Source organism: Tachypleus tridentatus, chromosome 7, assembly GCF_004210375.1.
Source record: "Tachypleus tridentatus isolate NWPU-2018 chromosome 7, ASM421037v1, whole genome shotgun sequence".
NCBI classification, from domain to species: Eukaryota; Metazoa; Arthropoda; class Merostomata; order Xiphosura; family Limulidae; genus Tachypleus; species Tachypleus tridentatus.
In genome coordinates, this window is record NC_134831.1 from 57,455,951 (window position 1) to 57,476,169 (window position 20,219).

The following is a 20,219-nucleotide window of genomic DNA, read 5'->3' on the forward strand; positions in this document are numbered from 1 at the left end:
TTTTTTAATCATAACATGAAATCACTTTGAACTCATACTTGTAATGAAACATACTTGATATATTCACAAACCAATCTTTAGAAAATATTTCATTAAAAAATCTGTTGTTTTGTGTACAAAAGAATTGTAATTTTAATTAAATGTCTACTAAAATTTGTGCAGGTACACAGGCTGTATCAATAGTTATAATGCAAATGTGTAGATAACCTCTTGTATATTGTACTGAGTACATTGCAAAAGGGTTAATGGGTGTTCCACTCACAAAATGTTAAATATAAATTAGTATTCGGTGTCTATAGCCAGCCTGGAAAAAGAGCTGCTGTTAATGAAACATGATGATGATACAGGTGTAAAAGATCGCTTAAATATAAATCCTAAGTCAGAAAGATGTAATCTCCATAGGACATAAATGAGAAAAAGGTATGAGCCACATTTGGAGCAGTTTATTTTTTCTACTAAAATCTGCAAATAGTGGGATTTACTGTCACATTATAATGCCCCCATGGCTGAAAGGACGAGCATGGGTACTTTTTTTTGGGAAGGATGTGTTATTCTTGCATCTGTTCTTAAATTTCACAATATCTGGATTTCATCAGCAAAACTTGTGAATATAAGGTGAATCTGATTGATGGTGATCTGCATTTTCTGCATGTTTCACTTTGACAGACACTTCTCCACAAAGAACACAATGTCATGTTCCTATTGTGTTCCTTGTGACCCCCCCTTCCTTTTTATTTTCTGTTATATATGTTTAATTCTTTTTTTTGACCTAGCAGGCACATTTAAATGTTTTAATACATATTTACCAATAGTCACAATTAAGTTTTGTTAATTACAAGTTTAGTGAAATGATCTATGCTACACACTCTGATTAAAGGAAAACTACAGTTCTCAAACACTACTGAGTCTGTTGTGGTGTAAAAAAGAATAATACATTAAAATAATTAACAAGTAAAAATCAGGAAAATGTAACAGAGCAAACACTGGAAAAATTTGGATATAAAATTTCAAAGAACAAGATACCAAAAAAAAGGAAAATTTCAAACAAACCAAAATTATTTTTATAATGTATTTTCAGTAGTAGTTTGTTTTGCAGACTTGTATTATTATTATTAACTCTAACTTATGAAACACTAAAAACTAATTTGTTAGCTAGTGAATAAAGGATAACTGAAATACTGTTTGTAGTTTATTTTGATAAAGTAAAAACTATATCATACCTTTAAAATCAACTTTTCAAAGTATACATATGCCTGTGCCACAGTAAGTAGATCAATCCCACACTAATGAAATAAAAGTAGTTATAAACTTTAACAAAAGTAAATTAAACATTCTATGATAGTAAAAAAAAGTAGCTGCCACTGTTCATATATAAATATAGAAAATTAATTTATTATACTGTACTGTATTTAATTATCTTAATACTAAAATATTTTGTAAATATATAAACAAAATGCTACAATGCTGAAAAATGTAAAGTTGAACTGGCAAGTTAAAACATGTTCCAAAAATGATTCATTTTCTGCATAAGCATGAAAATAAACCTTTGAAATAATATGTATATCTTTATAAAACTCCAAAATATTGTGATAAGAAATGCAAATGAAATTCTTATAGAAACTCATACCAGATTTTTGTTTTTTTTAAACGAGTTCATAATGTGATTGTCACCTAAATTTCACCCATCCTGTTTTAAGGCTATTACAATAAGTGATATAAAATCCATTAAACAATAACAGGGTAGAAATGGCATGATATGAACACATGCAATATTTTTCATAATCACACAAATAGCTAAGAATTGACAGAATACAAAATAAATGAATGAAATGTAAGACTAATTACAAGTGATAAACAACAACAAAATTTAACACTGATAGTACTCATATTCATAAAAAAACAATACAGTGTCAAAATGTTTGACACTGCTGATAATTTTGTCCATACAAACACTTGTGGACAATATTACTAAAAATGACAAGCCAGATGACTCATATTTGTAAGAAGTAAATGTGAGGTTTTCTATGTCCAGTACAGTTATCCTTCTTAGTTGGTATAGTGACTTAGTTTGGTACATGGAAAGGCAATATATAAAGATGTGAATTACAGATTCAGTCAAGATGGGGGTATTATAATGGTGGACTGGAGGTTTGAAATTTTCTAAAGATGTAAAAGTATGGTAAACATATGACATACTATTATATCAAAATTCACTTATTCAATTAATGACAATATCTACACATTGTAAATCATCACAGGTATTAGATAATAGTATTTTTATGCTTTAAAACCCTTGGAGAACTAAAGAAAAGAGGACACTTATGGGTTTTACTTTGATTTATATAATAAAGGCATTTTAAAATTATGTAAAGTTTAGCACTGCAATTATGATTTTTTAACTGTACGGTATGAAAAAAGCATTTTTAATTTCACAAGCTACAGAGTAAGCATGATCTTAGTGGTTGCTCTACTCATGTAGAACATTTCCTTTTTAATATTACTAGATTGCAGTAAATTCATAGCAGCCACACTTTATATACAACTCAAGCTATTATCCTCCTCTCTATTTATGTATACAGTTCACAAACTGACAACCAATCATATCCGTAAGTATAAATATTATGTGATCTCTTAGAAGAGAAACAAACAAATTCACTTTTTGTTTTTATTACTTGTTACTAGCTGACTGCCAATCATATGATAATAAATGCTTATGCTAACATTTTCTTAAATTTAAAATGTATTTCCAGTAACCCTCACCTCCACTCACAGTTACAGCTATTGTTCAACTGCCAGCGTTTCTTCCTTTGCCCATCTAAGCATTGGTCTGATTTTTCTCTTTTGCTCCATCCAGTCTTTTGTACCTCACTTACCTGCCCTTCACAGTATTTGTCTTGTGACACTCACCACCTATGTGCCCTCTATCCTGGTATTGTATATATGCATCTCATTCAAATAATTTTATTTTTTTTAGGCTGATTTCATCTCAATCTCTAACATCAGTTCTTAGTGGTGAGGAAGGGCAGGAGAACATGAGCAGAGGCAAGTGTTATGGAAAGTACATTTTATATTTAAAAAAATGTTAACTTCCTAAATGCACAACTGCTCAAGTGTAAAGTTAGAATCCAACACTGAGAAGATGGAGGGTCTAATGAGGGCATTATCCATACAGATATCATCTGCATAGGTAACAGTTGTGCCAACAGAAAATTGGCACCCTAGCTGGAGAGCTGCACTACATCCAGAACAGGAATGCTTTCAACCCTGAACTTAATTCATGTTTCGTGGGTGGAATTTCACATGATTTGTCATCACTACTGACCAGGCCCCAACCAGACAGTCGAGATTTCACTACTTAGGGTTGGAATTATAGGGCCATAGTCCCTGTATCCCACATTGGTGGCTAAAGCAATTGGATGCCAATCTCTACATGTATATACATACAAGTGGATCCCAACCTATAGCCATAGAGTAATGTGTTCTGAGCCACAGAGATTACAAGAAGGTAAGCAATGCTGAAGTGCACAAACTTTCTCTTCAAACTGAAGAAATCTGAAAGGCAACAACCACAAACTCAGAATGATGACATTGGGTAAGCCTTGCTCAAACTGGGGAAATAGAACTCATACAGTTTGGAATTATGAACACTCATTCTCACTCCTCAACTGTCTGTACAAAGTAAATTCCAATTGTCTCCAGAATTATAAGAAGGATATGGAACAAACTATGCTCAACCAATGGCTAGGATGGGACCATTCTGCATTGAAATTAAAAGAAGACAATGGAACTTCTTCTTTGAACAATGTACTGAACCAATATTGATAAAAAAAAGGGCCATGCTCAATTCAACTGAATATCCATGCATCAAACCTGAACCAGTACTATAAGTAAACTCCTGCACAGGCTGATGCCTCTCCTACTGACATGTGTGAAAAACATCCAGGGATCCAGCAGTAAGACCCCCAACTTCACCCTCTTCTCCAGTCTAACACTATGAAGGAAAAACCTTTGCACACCACTCCAGTGACTAAAAATCAGGTATGGTAAGGACTCCCTAGCTCTACTAGTAGAATCTGGGTGATAATGCACACTAGGAAATCCTGAGGAACAGTTGTCTGAAAATAGTGCAATAGGTGAACCAAGTTTCTTAAATTTGTAGAAGGAAAACAGCCACAAATTACACAATGCAATAATTAGTAGGGACAGGAAGGATTCTCTTATGCTTTATTCATGACAGTCCATGATTGGTGGTCTAGCATAGTACAGTAATACCACCTTGTCAGCCTCCAGATAGTCTTATGGAACACCACATCTCTTCATAGTCTGTTGCAACCTATGAAATATATGGAATCAGTGGTTATGAGTGTGGAATTTGATAAAAGCACACCTGTCTGGGCAATACTCGTCTCAGAATTCAGAATAAGATCCTGTGAAAATGGGGTAAGGAACCCTAAAAGGTAGCAAATACAATACTCACTCCTTTGTGTAATCTAGCAGAAGTGGTCAAGATAATTACAGGGGATAGGTGAAAACTCTCAGATAAAAAGATTGCCACATCAGTAAAGAATTTGAGATAAGTATTAGGTGAGGACCACATACAAGTGTGCACAATTTCCTCCAGCAGGCACTTCAACTACTGAGGACAAAGAAATATGACAAATCTATTTAAATTTGACTGCAGAAGATTCCTTGCTTTTAAAGAGTCCAGAATAAAAATTCTTTGTCTACCATCTCTAAGGACATTATTGCAGTCAATAAAAACCTTTAAGACCCTTCCTAAACATGGTAATGCTTGAAATATGATTAGACGTAGAAATGAAAAATAGTGATCAGACAAATTGGTCAAAATGATTTATGCCTTTCCCTGTCTTGCTGACAGTGTCTTGGGTAAGAAGAACTGGTTTGAGGACTAGACAAAATGAGAAAGTGGCCTGTGGATTAACATTGCAAACAACTCTGACCAGCAATGCTTGAAGGTCAGGAAAAGGTGACACATGACATATGAGAATGATGTCGCAACTGGGCATTGAAAAAGAGCAAGTAATGTAACCTTTAATATACCATCTCGGTGACTGGAGTGGTCATTTGGGACCAAGGACCTAAAACGGTTCATGGAACCTGGAGAATAATGGGGGATCAAAGAATATTTTGTTGCAAGTATTGAATAGTATTTAATAAGGCTGCCTTATACAGGGTAACTGTGGAAGATGCAAAACCATAGCCAAAGAGTTTGGTCAAAAAATGAGTTATAGTTGTCACTTTTAAATGAAATGGGTTTAGCCTCCTCTCAATATGCTATTGCTAATATCCATGTCATTTCTGTTGATAAATGGGACTAAACAAAGACTGATATGGATACATGGCAACCTTAGAAATTATATCCTGACATTGTGCAAAAGACTGAATAACCCCTATGTCAAAATCTTAAGCTTCTGAATAGTCTTGTGTATTATTTCAGACCATGACTGCCACAATAGAGATAGCCTAAGAAGTGAAATAGATGGACACTGTGGAAAGTACTGCAGAAGCAGAAAGCAGGGTACAGCTGCCAATCTGGTGCACAATGTGAACTGACAGTGGGTTGGAATTGGAATACCAACTACTACCAATTTGATCTTCAGTACCTAACCTTTTGACTTTGGCAAAGGATATATTCTGTGAGGATGGGATTTTTGTGTTTTTCACTGAGGAGGTAATTGGCCAAACCTCCTTGTTTTCAAATCTTGGAACTCCTTTCTTGGACCACACCCATCATATCACCCTATTAGCTTTCCATATTCCATGGATGAGGTCCAAGAAAGGAGTTCCAAGATTTGAAAACAAGGAGGTTTGACCAATTACCTCCTCAATGAAAAACACAAAACACTGCCATGGAATTGTCAGAGTGAAACCTGATGACTGTCACCTTAATAAGCCTGGGCTATGAGGCACTGCTTTTGAAGAGCAAGATAGACTAAAACATCATGTGGGAAAGCTTTGTCATGCGTGCACAAATCCTTGACTTCCTGAATGTTGGTATATGCATCCCACACTTGATGCAAGACATTCACAAAGAAATAGAACTCTGGAAGAGGTGGCAGTAGTGAAACCCATATCTTAGCAGTGTCATGACTTAATAAACCTCTTGAGATTGAAGAATGATCCTGATTAAGGAAAGTGGGGAATCTAATGAATCAATGTTTATGGTCCCTTATTCACATAAAAATGATTAAAAGGATCTCTTGTGCTCTCATCCCAAAGGCATAAAGAATACATGTGATGCTATGCATGTGATACCTACATTCCCAGAAGAGAAAAAACCATTCATGTAGTGGGAGAAGGAGAGGTTTGTAAGAGGCTGGTATCCTGTTTTATAACATAGAGCTGGATGGGCATTAGCTAAGCTCAACTGACAGATAAGATGAAAAATAAATATTTCAGTCCTAAAAATGAAGTCTGCCATGGTTGTTTCTGAAAGTAGAATCAGAAAGTGATGCTCTGACAATTTATGAGGTGGTGCCAGCAGTAACCAACCATCTATGGAATAGTGTGTGCACAGAATAAAAATATGAAGGTGACAAAAAGAAACTGGTAAGATATGCCAGAAACCATATGAAGCCAATGCGAGTTTGAAAGTAAAAACATACACAATCCCAGTAAAAAAATATGGCAGCTCAAATTGAGGAGTGAGTTACTTGTGAACTTTGGAGAATCTAGGCATTGTTATAGATAAGAAGGATTGATGATTGGACACCAATTTTCTGTCTTCTTAGGCCCAACAATAGATGGGAATAAAACCTGAGAAAAACTTGTATGACTCCTTCACTACCATGGATCTGTGGGAGACAAACCTTACAAGTTGGGTAGAGAGTAGTGGTGAAGATGTGATTAGAGTGACTAATTTGGACTCAAGAACCTGTGGTTAATGTTACCACATATCCAGAAATTCTCAGAGCCTGGTTGTCACAGGTTCTGAAGGAATATAATAATCAACAACAATGCTGATGGTGTTATGATTGAACATATATGAATTCCTAGATATAAAAAGCATCTATTCTGAGTACTAATGTACCAAGAAGCTGATATTGGTGGTAAGGAGCCACAAAAATGTGCAGAACAATGACTCCTTGTAGAAGTTAATGAAATTTAAGATGCCAGTGACAACAGGAATGAATGCAGAAGCTGACAACTGAACCAATGGCTCCAGCTCATAATCAATTAAGTTGATGATCCTTAAGAATCTTTCAATAAAGTCAAGTGAAAAACAAATTGTTAGATTTTACAGTTGTAAGTCTGTAGACTTACCCTATCTTAATAGAGGAAATAGATTTATTCAAATTAACTGTAAACATCACCTTAAACCCACAAATTTGAGGAGGAGATATATTATTTGAGAGTCAGAAAATGCTTCCAGATGGTGGCAGTAGGCTAGATCAAGAAATTCCAACTGTCATGTCAGATAATACATAACTGTTGCTTCACTCAATGGAGAAGTAACCCTCCCTGCATAAGCCATAACTGCCATAAGAAGGAAAGAAATATGAAAATTCTCTCCCAGACTTTTCAGCCATCAAGTAAGGTGCAGGCTCAAAAGCAACCAGATAAAGACCCAAAACATCACACTCTCAATGAAGCAACAGAAGAAAACAAATCAAAGATAGCTTATCCCAAAGCAGTCTCCTTTTTGTTTTCATATGCCATTTAAAGACTATGTTGATTGAAACAACATTTGGCCAGGTAAGTTGGTTTTGTTAGAGCAAAGCATTGTTGGACTCTCTGCTTTTTCTATTATAGGGAATCAAACCCCAGATTCTAGTTTTACAGAACTCTAAATTCATCACTGTCCCACAGGGGGACTGAAAAGCCAACAGATTAAAAGATGATGCAGGTAAATGTGAATCTAAATTCTCTCCAGAATATCAAAAACTGCCCTAAGTTGTAGCCTAATAATGTAAGCTATGTATTACTTTTTTTACTCATATCTTACTCTGAATGTGATGAGTTGCTAATTAAAAAAAGATGTAAAAAATGCCCCATTTGGCTGGAATATGATAAAGTTGTAGAGTTCTGCTTGAGGTAAACCACTGAGCCAATTTGAATGTTACCAATAATGAGTCAAACATTATTAACAAAAGGAGCATTACGAACAGAGAATAGATTTTATACATATAGATTATCACTTTTGTCAGGCTATTACAGTCAGTGTCCTTCTGTTTCTAGAATCTAATAATACATTATTTCACTTAAATATGTAATTTTTCTGATATCTTTGTATAATAATTACAGTGATGTACATTTTATTTTGTAATCTTACTTTCCATAGTTGGTTAAAACAAGATGGTTTAAGGATCATATTCTTTTGGAATATATGTTTATCTGTGAAAGCAGATTTATCACTCCAAGTATAATGCTATACCTATGCTAAAATAAGTATGAACATGTTTTAATAGCTACTGGTTACATATTTATAAACAATAATCATACAGTAATAAAGTTCTTTTATATATATATATGATACACGAAAAACTTTTTTATTACACGATGTGCAACCCCCAACTTCACAAAATGTTTATCCTGTGTGCATGTAGATTTGCAATAGGGGTCATGATTTTCTTGTTTTGCCTCCATTTCCCAATTTTTTTTCCATTTGAATGTACAGAAAAAATTGGGCAGTTAAATTTGCTGCACGTAGTGGAGCAAAACAAAGGTGAAGAGGTCACACACGGATTGGACAAGAAAAAAAAAGAATTAAACAGAAATAACTATACAAGGTTGCAAATTGCTCATAACCACCATATACTATCATCCCTACCAAATGCTGGCATACCAAGTGAGCACTGGTGTCACACGTAATCAGCTAGTGCTTGAAATACTTCAATCTCATCTTTGAGATGATATTTGTTTTAAAAATAATTGATTGCACATTTTGTACCTTCCAAATTGTTTTTATCATTTCTTTCATGATATTACTCAACTTACATTACTCTTATACAATATTCTGGAGCATAATTTCATTACTATGTACGTCTTCTGTATGTATTTTTAAAAGCTGTTTGCTTCTGTTTTAAATTTTTTTTTATCCTGTAAAAACTTTGTTTTATGCACTTATACTATACTTTATTCTCATATTGCAAATAATTGTATCTGTATGATTATTAATTTTTGAGAAAATTTCCACTCTGCACAATGCTTATTTTTGTCTGCATGATTAGTGTTTTGACCATCTTTAATGAAAAACACAAAATTCAATTTCACACTGCAATTTTGACTTGTGCAATCATTAAATTTAAAGTCTGAATTTCTCCACTTTGTATGATATTAAATTATTAATATTTTTCACCTTGCAATATTATTTGGAACACAAGTTAATTACAAATTACAAAATGTCACAATTCAAATGTATCCCAAAAATAAACTGACATTCATTTCTATTTTCGTTAGTTCATAAGTTAAAAGAAAATTCAGATGTTAATTTCAGTTGTTAAAAATTCTTTTCTCAGGTAACATCATGAATAACAGGTATATTTTCAACTGCATAAAATCACATATTGAATGTTTATGCTATAGTATTACGTATTTAACATTCTCCCTCTTACAGATACTAAATATAAACACTAAATTTGATTTCCAAAACTAAAATTTTGGAGATCTATAACTTAATAGGCTCCTAAAAAATAATTACTACATCATTAGGTAAATAGTTACGGATCATTAATTATGTTACTGTTTCAAATATTTTAAGTGACAAACTTAGCACAAGATTAACCTTCCATGATGACGAGAAAACTCGCAGAGAAAATTATATATGTAAAAACGGCTGTTAGGGGTAGAGAAAGCACTATGTAGAGGAGCGAACAATGTTTCGACCTTCTTCAGTAATCGTGAACTTGATGATGACAGAAAAAGGTCGAAACGTTCACTTCTCTACATAGTACCTTCTCTACCCATACCAGCTGTTTTGACATATACAAGATTAGCTTTATTAGCATTAGCACAGTAACTGTAACAAACAACATATTTATAAGATAGACAACATTTTTTTTAAGTTTGTTTTTTTTCACTTACAGCTTTGTCTCAAACTGCTTCTCAAAGATTTCAGACAGAAAAATTACTTAAATGCAAAAAAAACAACTACATAAACTTATACAATTACTTTAATAGCAAATGTATTTAGGCAAGTTCAGCTATTAAAATTTACACACACCTGACTAAAATCCATATAATTAAGAAAAAATAAAGTTGGCTATCTGCCTAAAATGGTAGAGATATTAAGTACTTACAAGATAAAAAAAAACTTGTTAAAGAAAGAAACTTTTCAGTTCTTCTACAGATATAATACTAAAAAAATATATTTACATCTTTTGTAAACCTGGCAAAAAAATCTCTCTCTATATATACATATATGTAAATAAATACATACACTGCTTATAAAATAAAAATAAAATGTAAGTTATTATACCTCTTGTTGAGCTATCTTGCACATTTCTCGTTTCAGGCTACAGAAATACAAAAACAAGCTGATTAGTTCATTGTCAGCAAAACGAAATTAGGTGCAAAAAGGATGTAATTAACTCACGAACAAGTGAATATCCTCCTGCTACTCACCTTCTAAGTTTGCTTAATGTCAATTGAATATATGGAAAGCGTTCACGGAACTTTTCATTTAGCTCCTTCTTCAGGTCAGATGGTTTAACATAATCAATCACAGATGTCTGGAAAGGATTAAACTTGCTTGGATTAAGAAAAACTATCATTAAGCCAATTGTTAACATAGCTAGATATCTTCCTTATACACCATTTAGGTCCATTAAGTGAGAAATATGTAAAAATGCGTGTGGATACATGTTGTAAAAACAAAAAAATATTATGGCTAGCACCAAAGGCTAAGTTCATATAGTTGAATCATATATGAAAAAACCTGTGATATGGTGCAATAATCTATCTTTACTTAATCCTTAAACTTTTAGAATTAAACACCTAGAAGCATGGAACACCCTGCTAAAAGTAACTAATCTTCTACAGATAATGAAATTTTGACTGTTGTATTGAGATTTTCAATATTTATATGATGGAGATTCTCTGACCAAAAACTAAAGTATCAACCATCCATGAGGTCAAAAGGCAGGATTAGAATAACAACTAGATAAATGACATACCATAAAAAACAGTTTCAAGCTCCAAAGTACTTAATTATTACATTTAAATAAAGAATTTATTGATTAAATAATTTTTTTCATTATTAAAAAAAATTGTGAACATTTTGTCATACGTTGTCATGGAAGTGTGGACAATTTTATACTTTTTTATTGCAAATTTAGAAAGGAAAAAAAGTTTATTATCTTTCATAACTTGACCATTAACTAAGCTTATTTCTTGTTAGTAAACTATCCAGCAGCAAAACACAAATATATTATTAATACTGGTAAATACTTTTCATATACACTTTTTGAAATGTTGATCCTATTCCCTTTAAGTAACGTTAGTTACCAAGCCAAATTATAACTTTTAAACTTGTTTTCTGTTAAAAAACAAAGCAAAAATGAGTCCATGCATAACAGCCAATATACAAGCCTGTACATTTAATAATGAAGGCACATGACAAGTTTAGAAAGCCTTATCACATTCAGTTTTATCTTCCTTATTGTTTCAAACTTTATCAACTTTGAAGTACAAACTGAATTTTAACAAGTATAGGTGACAAAACTTACAATGTGTGAAGAAAATGTCAACACAGTACTGTGTTTTCCAGTATTCAGTTCTGGATCATCCAGAAGATTAGGGTTATAAGCCATCTCAGATAAAGTGGGTTGATAACCTAGGTTCAAGCTATCTTCCATGTTAGAACCTGTTTAAAAAATACAAATATACTTAGAATAAAACAACAAAAACATAAAATAAGGGTATAAAATTTTGAAAAAAAACTTTCTCGTCCAAGAGACAAAATGCACTAAAGATTCTGTTTCTCGATCTTACAAATCTACTTTCCCTAACCTAATCTATCTCACACAAGTAGAATACATTTACTATGATTTTGCTTTTGTTTAACAGTGAACAATGAAAAAATAAGTAGAATTCACACATTAAAAATGCAATAAAATGGACTGACAACTGAATTGTTTTCAAAATTTCTATCAATCTGTAATATCTATCTGAACTATATTAAACGTATTATTTTGCAGACACAGCCCTAACTTACTCTTAGCAAATAGATGTCTTAAATGTTAGTGAAATAAAAAAGTGTAAACATGTTTTTAAAAAAGTCATAAGTCATAAAATGCAAAATAGTGAAATATGGATATTGTTTCTGCCTGTTACTGAGTATTATGTTTATTTATGCATGCCACAAATCTTCTGCTCTTTGGGAGGAAGGAACAATCCAGATAAAGGAGAAGAAAGGTAAGATGGTAACATATGCATATGTTAAATGTCAATGGCAAACAAACCTGATAGTTGATGTCCACAGGCTAAGAAAAGAAGGAAATACATTTTAAGGAAAAAGTGAAACATAGACCATGAGGAAAATATTCATATAGAAATAAAGTGAGAGAATACTGGACCATGTATATGGCATCCATATTAGAAGGATGAATGCCAGTCCAGAAGAGTAGGACATCTAGGAGTGTTGATGAATCTGAAAAGTATGAATTAAGATGCTAAGGGCAGGGGAAAGAAAACTTAATGGTATCAGTAAAAATGACAGGTATGGGATAAGGCACCCCAATAATCTGAAAGTGAGGAAACTGAAGACCCCTAGTTGAAAAGCCATATAAAAAACCTCCACCACTTGAGTCACAGTAGGCTTCACAGTAGGGAATCTCCAAGTTACAGACCAACTCCAGAACACTCTCCATTTGTGCTAATACACATTCATTGAAGAAAGACACATGGAATGAATTAAAAGGAAAGATAATCGAGGGGAAAAACTTGATCTCCTCAACAAGAACTAGATAAAAGCCAGGCATGAAGACAAAGGATATGAATGATTATATGTGGAACCAGTAACTGAGGCTGATTAAAGAATGGAGAGAGACAAATAAAAAGATACTAGAGGGATAAGTTGCAACTGTTGTAATAGTAAAACCCATGGTTAAACTGGCCAATAAGGAGATATCAGAAGGGCACAACATTGAGTGATATGGATAGAAGGAGCTGATAAGTATCAACTTCAGTAGATGAACAAGGCACAGAACATATCATGGGATCCTGAGGCAAAGGAAAGGAAGTGAGAATAAAAGTTACAGGCTGTGAGAAAAACAGGATCATGAATTCTTTCATTAAAAGTTAAAACCCAATGAAGAAATAAAATCGGAATAGGTAAGATTTGGGAAGGGGAGGGATGGGAAATGGTAACAGGTGCCAATATTGGGCTCTGACTGAGACAAATGGGCAACAATGTGAGAAGGGTTAGACTGTTGTTGTACAGATGCAACTCATAATTCTACATACTCAAGGAATATTTCAAAGATGTATGGCTACAAAAGTGGGGTCATGTGTAAATCCCAAACATAAGAATATGGTAAACAGATGTGAGTTAAGGTCGCATCATGACTTAGAAGGTCCCAACAACATAGAAACCATGTATCTGAAGCAATATCTAAAGAAGAAAAATGAACCACTGTGGAGAAAGAAGGGAGAGAATGTTTCTAGAAAACCTCTCAGGATTTTGGTAGATAACCTCAGAGAAGAGATGTATGGTTGAGAGATACCAAAAAAGGTTTGCAAAGGTAAGATGAAGGTGGGAAAATTGGGTATAGGTCAGACTTACAGGAGATTCCAGGACTACCCTACAAAACAGGCAAGATGGAACCTAATAAATGCTTATCCAGAAAAGAACAGACTGCATGATGATATGCAAGAGGAAACTGCTCTGAACCCCATGGAAGGGTGAGGTATGCTAATCCTGTCATTTAATTGTAAGGCAAATTGATCAGCATGTACTTGAATATCCAGGGAAGAATGCAATTCATAGGAAATAGGGATAAAATGCCACATACCTGAGAAATGAAATTCTAAAAGACCATATTAGGCATAACAGACTCCTCAAGTGGAGCATGGGAAGACACAGCAAAAGCAGGAAATGGAAATAAGTAATCCAAGTTCTAGTCTACCTGAACAGGCACAGCTTTCAGGAGGAAGTGGGGTGTAGGCTGGAGACAGAGGGTGATCCACATAATGTTCAATCTACTGGTGAATAAACATGCCTGCACCTAAGCCACAGCATTAGTCACAGGTGTGACCCTTGAAGTTAAAACATGAACTTCAGAACTCATGATGAGGAAAGGACCAACCAATAATCAAATATATAAATAACAATGCAACTGTAATAAACCTGGATTAAATTAAAGTTAAGAAACAGTATTAATAAAACTAGAAGTGAAAATAAGTGATAACCAATTTGTGATTATACTAAAGAAAAGGTAAAACTTTAAACACACACACACACACACAAACATCCAAGCATAAGCTCTGCCAAATAAAAAGTGATAGTTTGGTAGAGGCGTGTAGAGAGTCACATGTCACGTATATCACACATAATGATTTATGTGAGATATATGTAGGAATTGATTCCAACAGAAGTGAGCAAAAGGCTTGTGGAATGCTTAAATAAAAAATTGCATATGGAGGGAAGCACTGTGAGAGAATAGCTGATATTGTGAGCAGAAGGAAGTACTGTATCAGAGCTATTATTGTATACATGTTAATAATTTTCAAGTTTAATTACTTGCATTTGAGAAACAATACAGTAAAACTCATCATTGTTCATACAGTTGTAAAGTTTCACTTCATTTTTTCTTTTTTACCATTATAATAAAGTTATGAATGCTATACAGTTACAAGTTACTGTAAAGGCTATTAATTTTAACAGTATTTGGAGAGCATGACTCTGCTTATTCTTTCATTAGAAACTGTAACCTTGTTAAGGCATTTAAATGTTTTAGTTTACATTTTTATAACATTCCACATCTACAATTTTTAAACTCTTCCATTTTGGGTTGGGTAGAATACACCCAGCTTGTAACCATGAAAGTTATTAAACTGTGATTTTTGATAAAATATACATATTATAACATTTTGCAGGTAACTGGTAAATATTACAAGGCAAAATATCAGGTTTTTAAATTAAGTATTAAGACTTCTCAATTAAAGATTTTCTTGTAATTTTTTTTTTTTTTTAATTTTAGGGTATTGACTATCCAACATGCAAAGTAATTTTGATTTTAAAGTAAAAATACTTATCATAATATTTTAATATTTCATTTATGAAATTTTTATAGCCTCCATATTATCATCAGATATATTTTTAATCCTTTTTCTTTGTATTTTAGCTGAAATTTTCTCTGCTGTATCTTTCTACCAGTTGGGTCAATATGACTGACATCACAATAACCATAAAAATTAAGAAATAAATATAAATTATGCTTTTTTCATTCTAGAATGACAACAAATTAAAACATGAAAACACAAATGTTTAGTATAAATAGCTTAAGTCTCATAACATCACACATCTACATATATTTATTATTTTTATTTATTGGCTTTTCAGTAGCACCCAGCTAACATTACAGAAGTTGTATTTTTATGGACTAGTATATTCTAAAATACAGTAAATTTTCATTTATAATACATTATTAATGTTTACAAATATGTTCTTAAACTTATTTTTCTTAGAACATAGAACAGTAAATAAAGAAGTAGAGCAAACAATCATCTCTTATAGTTATGACCTTTATACTAGTTTGCTGCTTGTTATAGGTTGCTAAGCCTTATAAAATTTTACATGTGGAGGATCTAAATTTCTGCATTGATATTACAGAATTCCACTATAATTAATCAAGCTTAGTAACTAAGCTATATTTGAGTCTAACAAAATCTAAAATTTCAAGAAGACTAAAAGCTCAGTTTATCAATTTATAGATAACAATTGAAAATGGCTAAGAAAGCCAGTAAGGACACATTTTGAGCTTTCCATTAATTATTCACCTGTCATAAACAGAAGTAAGTGTATGTAAGGGAGCATTACCAAATGTTGAAAAAGGGGAGTCAGGCCAGTGTGTTGGATTCAGTACCTGACCAACATTTCAGCAAATAGAAAAGATAAAAGGTTCTTACTTGATATTCTAGCTTGTCAATATCTGTAATTTGTGTTCTTAATTCATAAGAAACTACAGACTTTGTGTTTAGATATCACAAACATCTAATCTGAATCAATGCTGCATTTAACATACCACATGACACAAAGATTGATATTTAGGATTTGTTTTTAATATTTACTTTTAAACTAATAAATTAACTAATGTATGATACAAACTCATTGACATACATTCATAAAATAGTAGTTCTATAAAACTTTCAATAAGAGTCAACAAACAAGATATGACATAGGTTTTAACATGTTACTCATTAAGATAAGGTTACACAATGGAAATTGTGACACTTTATCCTGTGCCAGAATTTTCATTACTTTAGAAAAATTCTAACTATGTACTAAACTCTTTTATGATATGATTGGACACTTATCAATATTTACTTAACATTATCAATATCTTAAAGAAAATTGGGCACACTAAATCTAAATTTTAACCCAATTTGCTTAATAATTAAACATTCCACCACTGATGCAAATAGATCATCAGCATCTTTTTTTTGTTTGTTATTAAGCACAATGCTACACAATAGGCTAATTATACTTGCTGTGAGTGTCAAAATCTGATTTTTAACATTATAAACTTTCACATTTCCTGTTAAGCCACCAGAGAGCTCATCAGCATTTGCCCTTAAGATAATCTTTTCTCTACAATTATTTTAAACAAATAATGTCTAAACACAATCCTGCCAACAAACATAAAATGTACTGTTCCTGATTTAGTTTTTTTAAGTATGTTTTATATTTTACACTACAAGTTTTCAGTGAAAATCTACTGGTCCAAATAAGTAAAAAACATTCTAACATTTTCATTATTGAGATAATTATTTAGGAAATTCTAGCAGAGTACCTCAAAATGTTTTTAAAAGTCGACTATGTAAGACCAATATATTTTCTGTACATTGTTGCAAATATCACTTACTTGTTAGAAATTATAATTTTCTAGGTACTTATCTACTCTCAAATCTATAGATATTATCGTTCAGTGCTGCTCTATATGTACAAAACATTTTTGCATGCCACAAGACTTACACTCCAACTTACCCATGATTATTGTGGTTCCACTGCATATCACGTGCAACCAACTTCCATCAACAGGAGTACAACACAACCTCCTGGCATGTGGCTTCTTCTATTCAATTCTACCAAACTAAAACTTTCAGCTCAGGCAGAAAACGAAGCACCATTTTTCAGTGGAGAAGAAAGGGTTTAAAATATGACAAGAGGTAAGCATCTAATGGAAATGTTTCCAGTATGAGAAAATCATAACTTCTGATACCAGCAGAACACTACCATTGTACTCTCAACAGAATGTAGTTGTACATTTAGTTATTTGCATCAGATCACATTTAGGAGGATACCTCCAAGGTCCACTACCCTAGTGGCTTAAAACTGTCAAGGATTCCCATTCTCTACTTGTAGAACAAGGGGGAATAAAATACAGTGGAGGGTCCAGAGGAATGGCAACACCAGAGACAGTGCAATGAGTGATCACAATAACCATATTTTGAAAAGAAGACTGTTCCTCATTTATTCAAACTAAGGAACAACAGGGGTGGGCAGCCATCTTCTGTTTTACTCATATAAGTCTATGATCCTAAATGGTGATAGTTTTGAAGCAAGTAATTGCTAGTAGAAGTTTTACTATTTATTTTATAACATAGCATATGTGAAATATGTAGGATATATGTATGTAATATTATCAAAACTGGATAAAGCCAAATGAAAGAAATTTTAAATTTATCACATTTATTGCTTATTTCTTGGACAAATATGAACTAACCTATAGTTCTCAAATGGGACTGATTGAACTTGACATTTTTTATGTGCTATAATTGTTAAAATAAGTTAATACATTCAAGTCTAAAGTATAAGAGAAACAAAATTAACATTTTGACTTTCCCTTCCTTGACAAAATCTTAGAAGCTTGAACTGTTTAATTTGAATTGTGTAGTAACACTAAAATTACTCTTTGCATACAAAATTAATATCATACATTTAAATGTTAGATTATTTCAGAGTTAGTAAAATAAAACCATACTCTTCTTCAATGTCAACAAAAAATTGTAACTCAATATCTTTTTTTCTGAAGTAGCTCCTGGAATTATAGATCAAAGGTGAGAGTTACGCTGTTGATGTGAATTCAGGTATTAGGAAGGATTGTTAGAATAATATCTTTTTACATATAGTTGAAAGCTAGGATGTTTACCATAATCAGCCTCTTGTAATTTATATTGACGTTGTAAGTAGCAGTAGGATGGCATCAGCAGTTGACTAAATGAGATATCCTGCAAAGGTTCAGATGAATGCAAGTTATGCAATATCTGTTTTTGGTAATTTTCTGTTCAATTAAATACAATTATATATAATTCAAAGTACATACAATGAGTAAAAAAAGTTAAACATATTGTAATTGAACCTACATGGAAAATCACTGCAAAAACTGCAACATAACAGTGCATTAAACATGTATAACATACACTCAAACTACAGAATTGAAAAAAAAGAATCTACAAATTACTAACTTACTCTGTAGTATTTCTATTATCCAAATTGCAGTAATACTCCAATTCCTTATACTAACTGGAACTACTTGTAATTTAGAAGAGTTATACTTTGTACAGTATAAATCTTTATACTGAAACCAATAGCTAAATTCAAGAAAAAACACTTCACTAAATTCACTGAAACAAACAATGGAATAAAAATATTTGGTACACATATACAATTACATAGTAATAATTACATTAATTAACCTCTCTTATCTAAATTATTAAATATTATGTGAAACTGTAGATCTTCTTACCTAACACCATTTTAAAAACAATATTGCCTCTCAGTAGCTCAGCAGAAAGCTCATAACATTATAAACAAGTTTAAACACTTGTGGTGGGCACAGCACAAATACTCTGTTGTGTAGCTTTGTGCTTAACAATAAATAATCAAACAAACAATCCATATTTTTTTTTATAAATTGTTGATTTTATGTAAAATTTTGAGTCCAATCATAATACAAATTCATAAAATTACAAAACTTTTAATTTCCATAGGAATGTTTTGTCAATGAAAACAAATAAGAAATGAAAATACTTTCAGGAAATAGTAGGCATACATCTGTTAGAAACACAGAAATATTTTAAGCATTAATGCAAATGAAAATATTTTTTAAAAAATCTTAAATTTTGGCTTTTTCAAACTTTGAATTCATTAACATGCAGGCAAGTTTCTAATTCCTTTGATAAGTTCAAGTGGATTATATTCTTTTTGTATTCCATGCCATAGCTGATAATTATCTGGTGCTGTAAGTGATTCTGAATTAGTTTCATCGTCATCACTCCCATCAATAATACTTGAGTTGCTTGTACATGTTAATTATATTATCAACTGTCAATACGTTAAAACAAATATCAACAGCATCCCCTTCCAACATTCTTTTCACTTTATCTGCAGTTGGCTCACAACCAGAAATTGAATGCATATATTGACATCTTCGACAAAGGAAGATATTGTACTTCTGCTAAAATGTAGACTGCATTCTTGTTCTTGAAATGTTTAGCATTTTGAATAATAGCATCTCCATACATGGTAGCCTTGTCAGCAAGCGACTCTATCTCAAATAACATTTTGTATTACATATATTTCAAACATTTGAGCACACCTTAATTTGATGATTTATTACACAACTTGTGTTTGATGGTGAATTTAGGTAAAATAAATTGCCTTAAGAAGATACCAAGAGATTAACTTCAGAGAGAGCTAGCATATTATCCATGAAAAGCCCAATTCAAGAGTGACACCATATCACCTGTATGTTTACCTACAGCTGGTACAAAAACATTGAAGAGCTATTTCAGGAACATTGCCAGGAAGAGTTTTATAATAGATTGTCACAAATGCTCATGAATTTGTTTATTTTTTCTGAGTGTGTGTGTGGCAGTGTATATCACTAGCTTTACAGTGAGCTATTAGAACAGATCATACTTTATGCATTTCATAACAAGGAGCATACTATTCTCTTTCAACTTAAATGCTCAAATTTACAAAACTTTAGAGTAAAAATCTGTCTCAATCACAGTTGTATATTTACATTTTAGTA

General features: G+C 32.3%; 1 protein-coding gene across 3 annotated transcripts in view; it reads right to left on the reverse strand.

The window, feature by feature from the left end:
* Positions 1 to 20,219, reverse strand: part of LOC143255735 (CDK5 and ABL1 enzyme substrate 1-like) — an 80,794-nt gene that overhangs the window by 6,434 nt on the left and 54,141 nt on the right. For all 3 annotated transcript variants that reach the window (XR_013030806.1, XR_013030805.1, XM_076511877.1), the window contains exons 6-10: positions 18,333 to 18,411; positions 11,688 to 11,824; positions 10,585 to 10,691; positions 10,439 to 10,475; positions 1,221 to 1,283 (exon numbers count right to left, since the gene is read on the reverse strand). Coding sequence is in view for 1 of the 3 variants with exons in the window: in XM_076511877.1 (XP_076367992.1) it covers positions 1,221 to 1,283; positions 10,439 to 10,475; positions 10,585 to 10,691; positions 11,688 to 11,824; positions 18,333 to 18,411 (423 nt within the window). In the remaining 2 variants the exon portion in view is untranslated. The remainder of the gene's footprint in view (positions 1 to 1,220; positions 1,284 to 10,438; positions 10,476 to 10,584; positions 10,692 to 11,687; positions 11,825 to 18,332; positions 18,412 to 20,219) is intronic.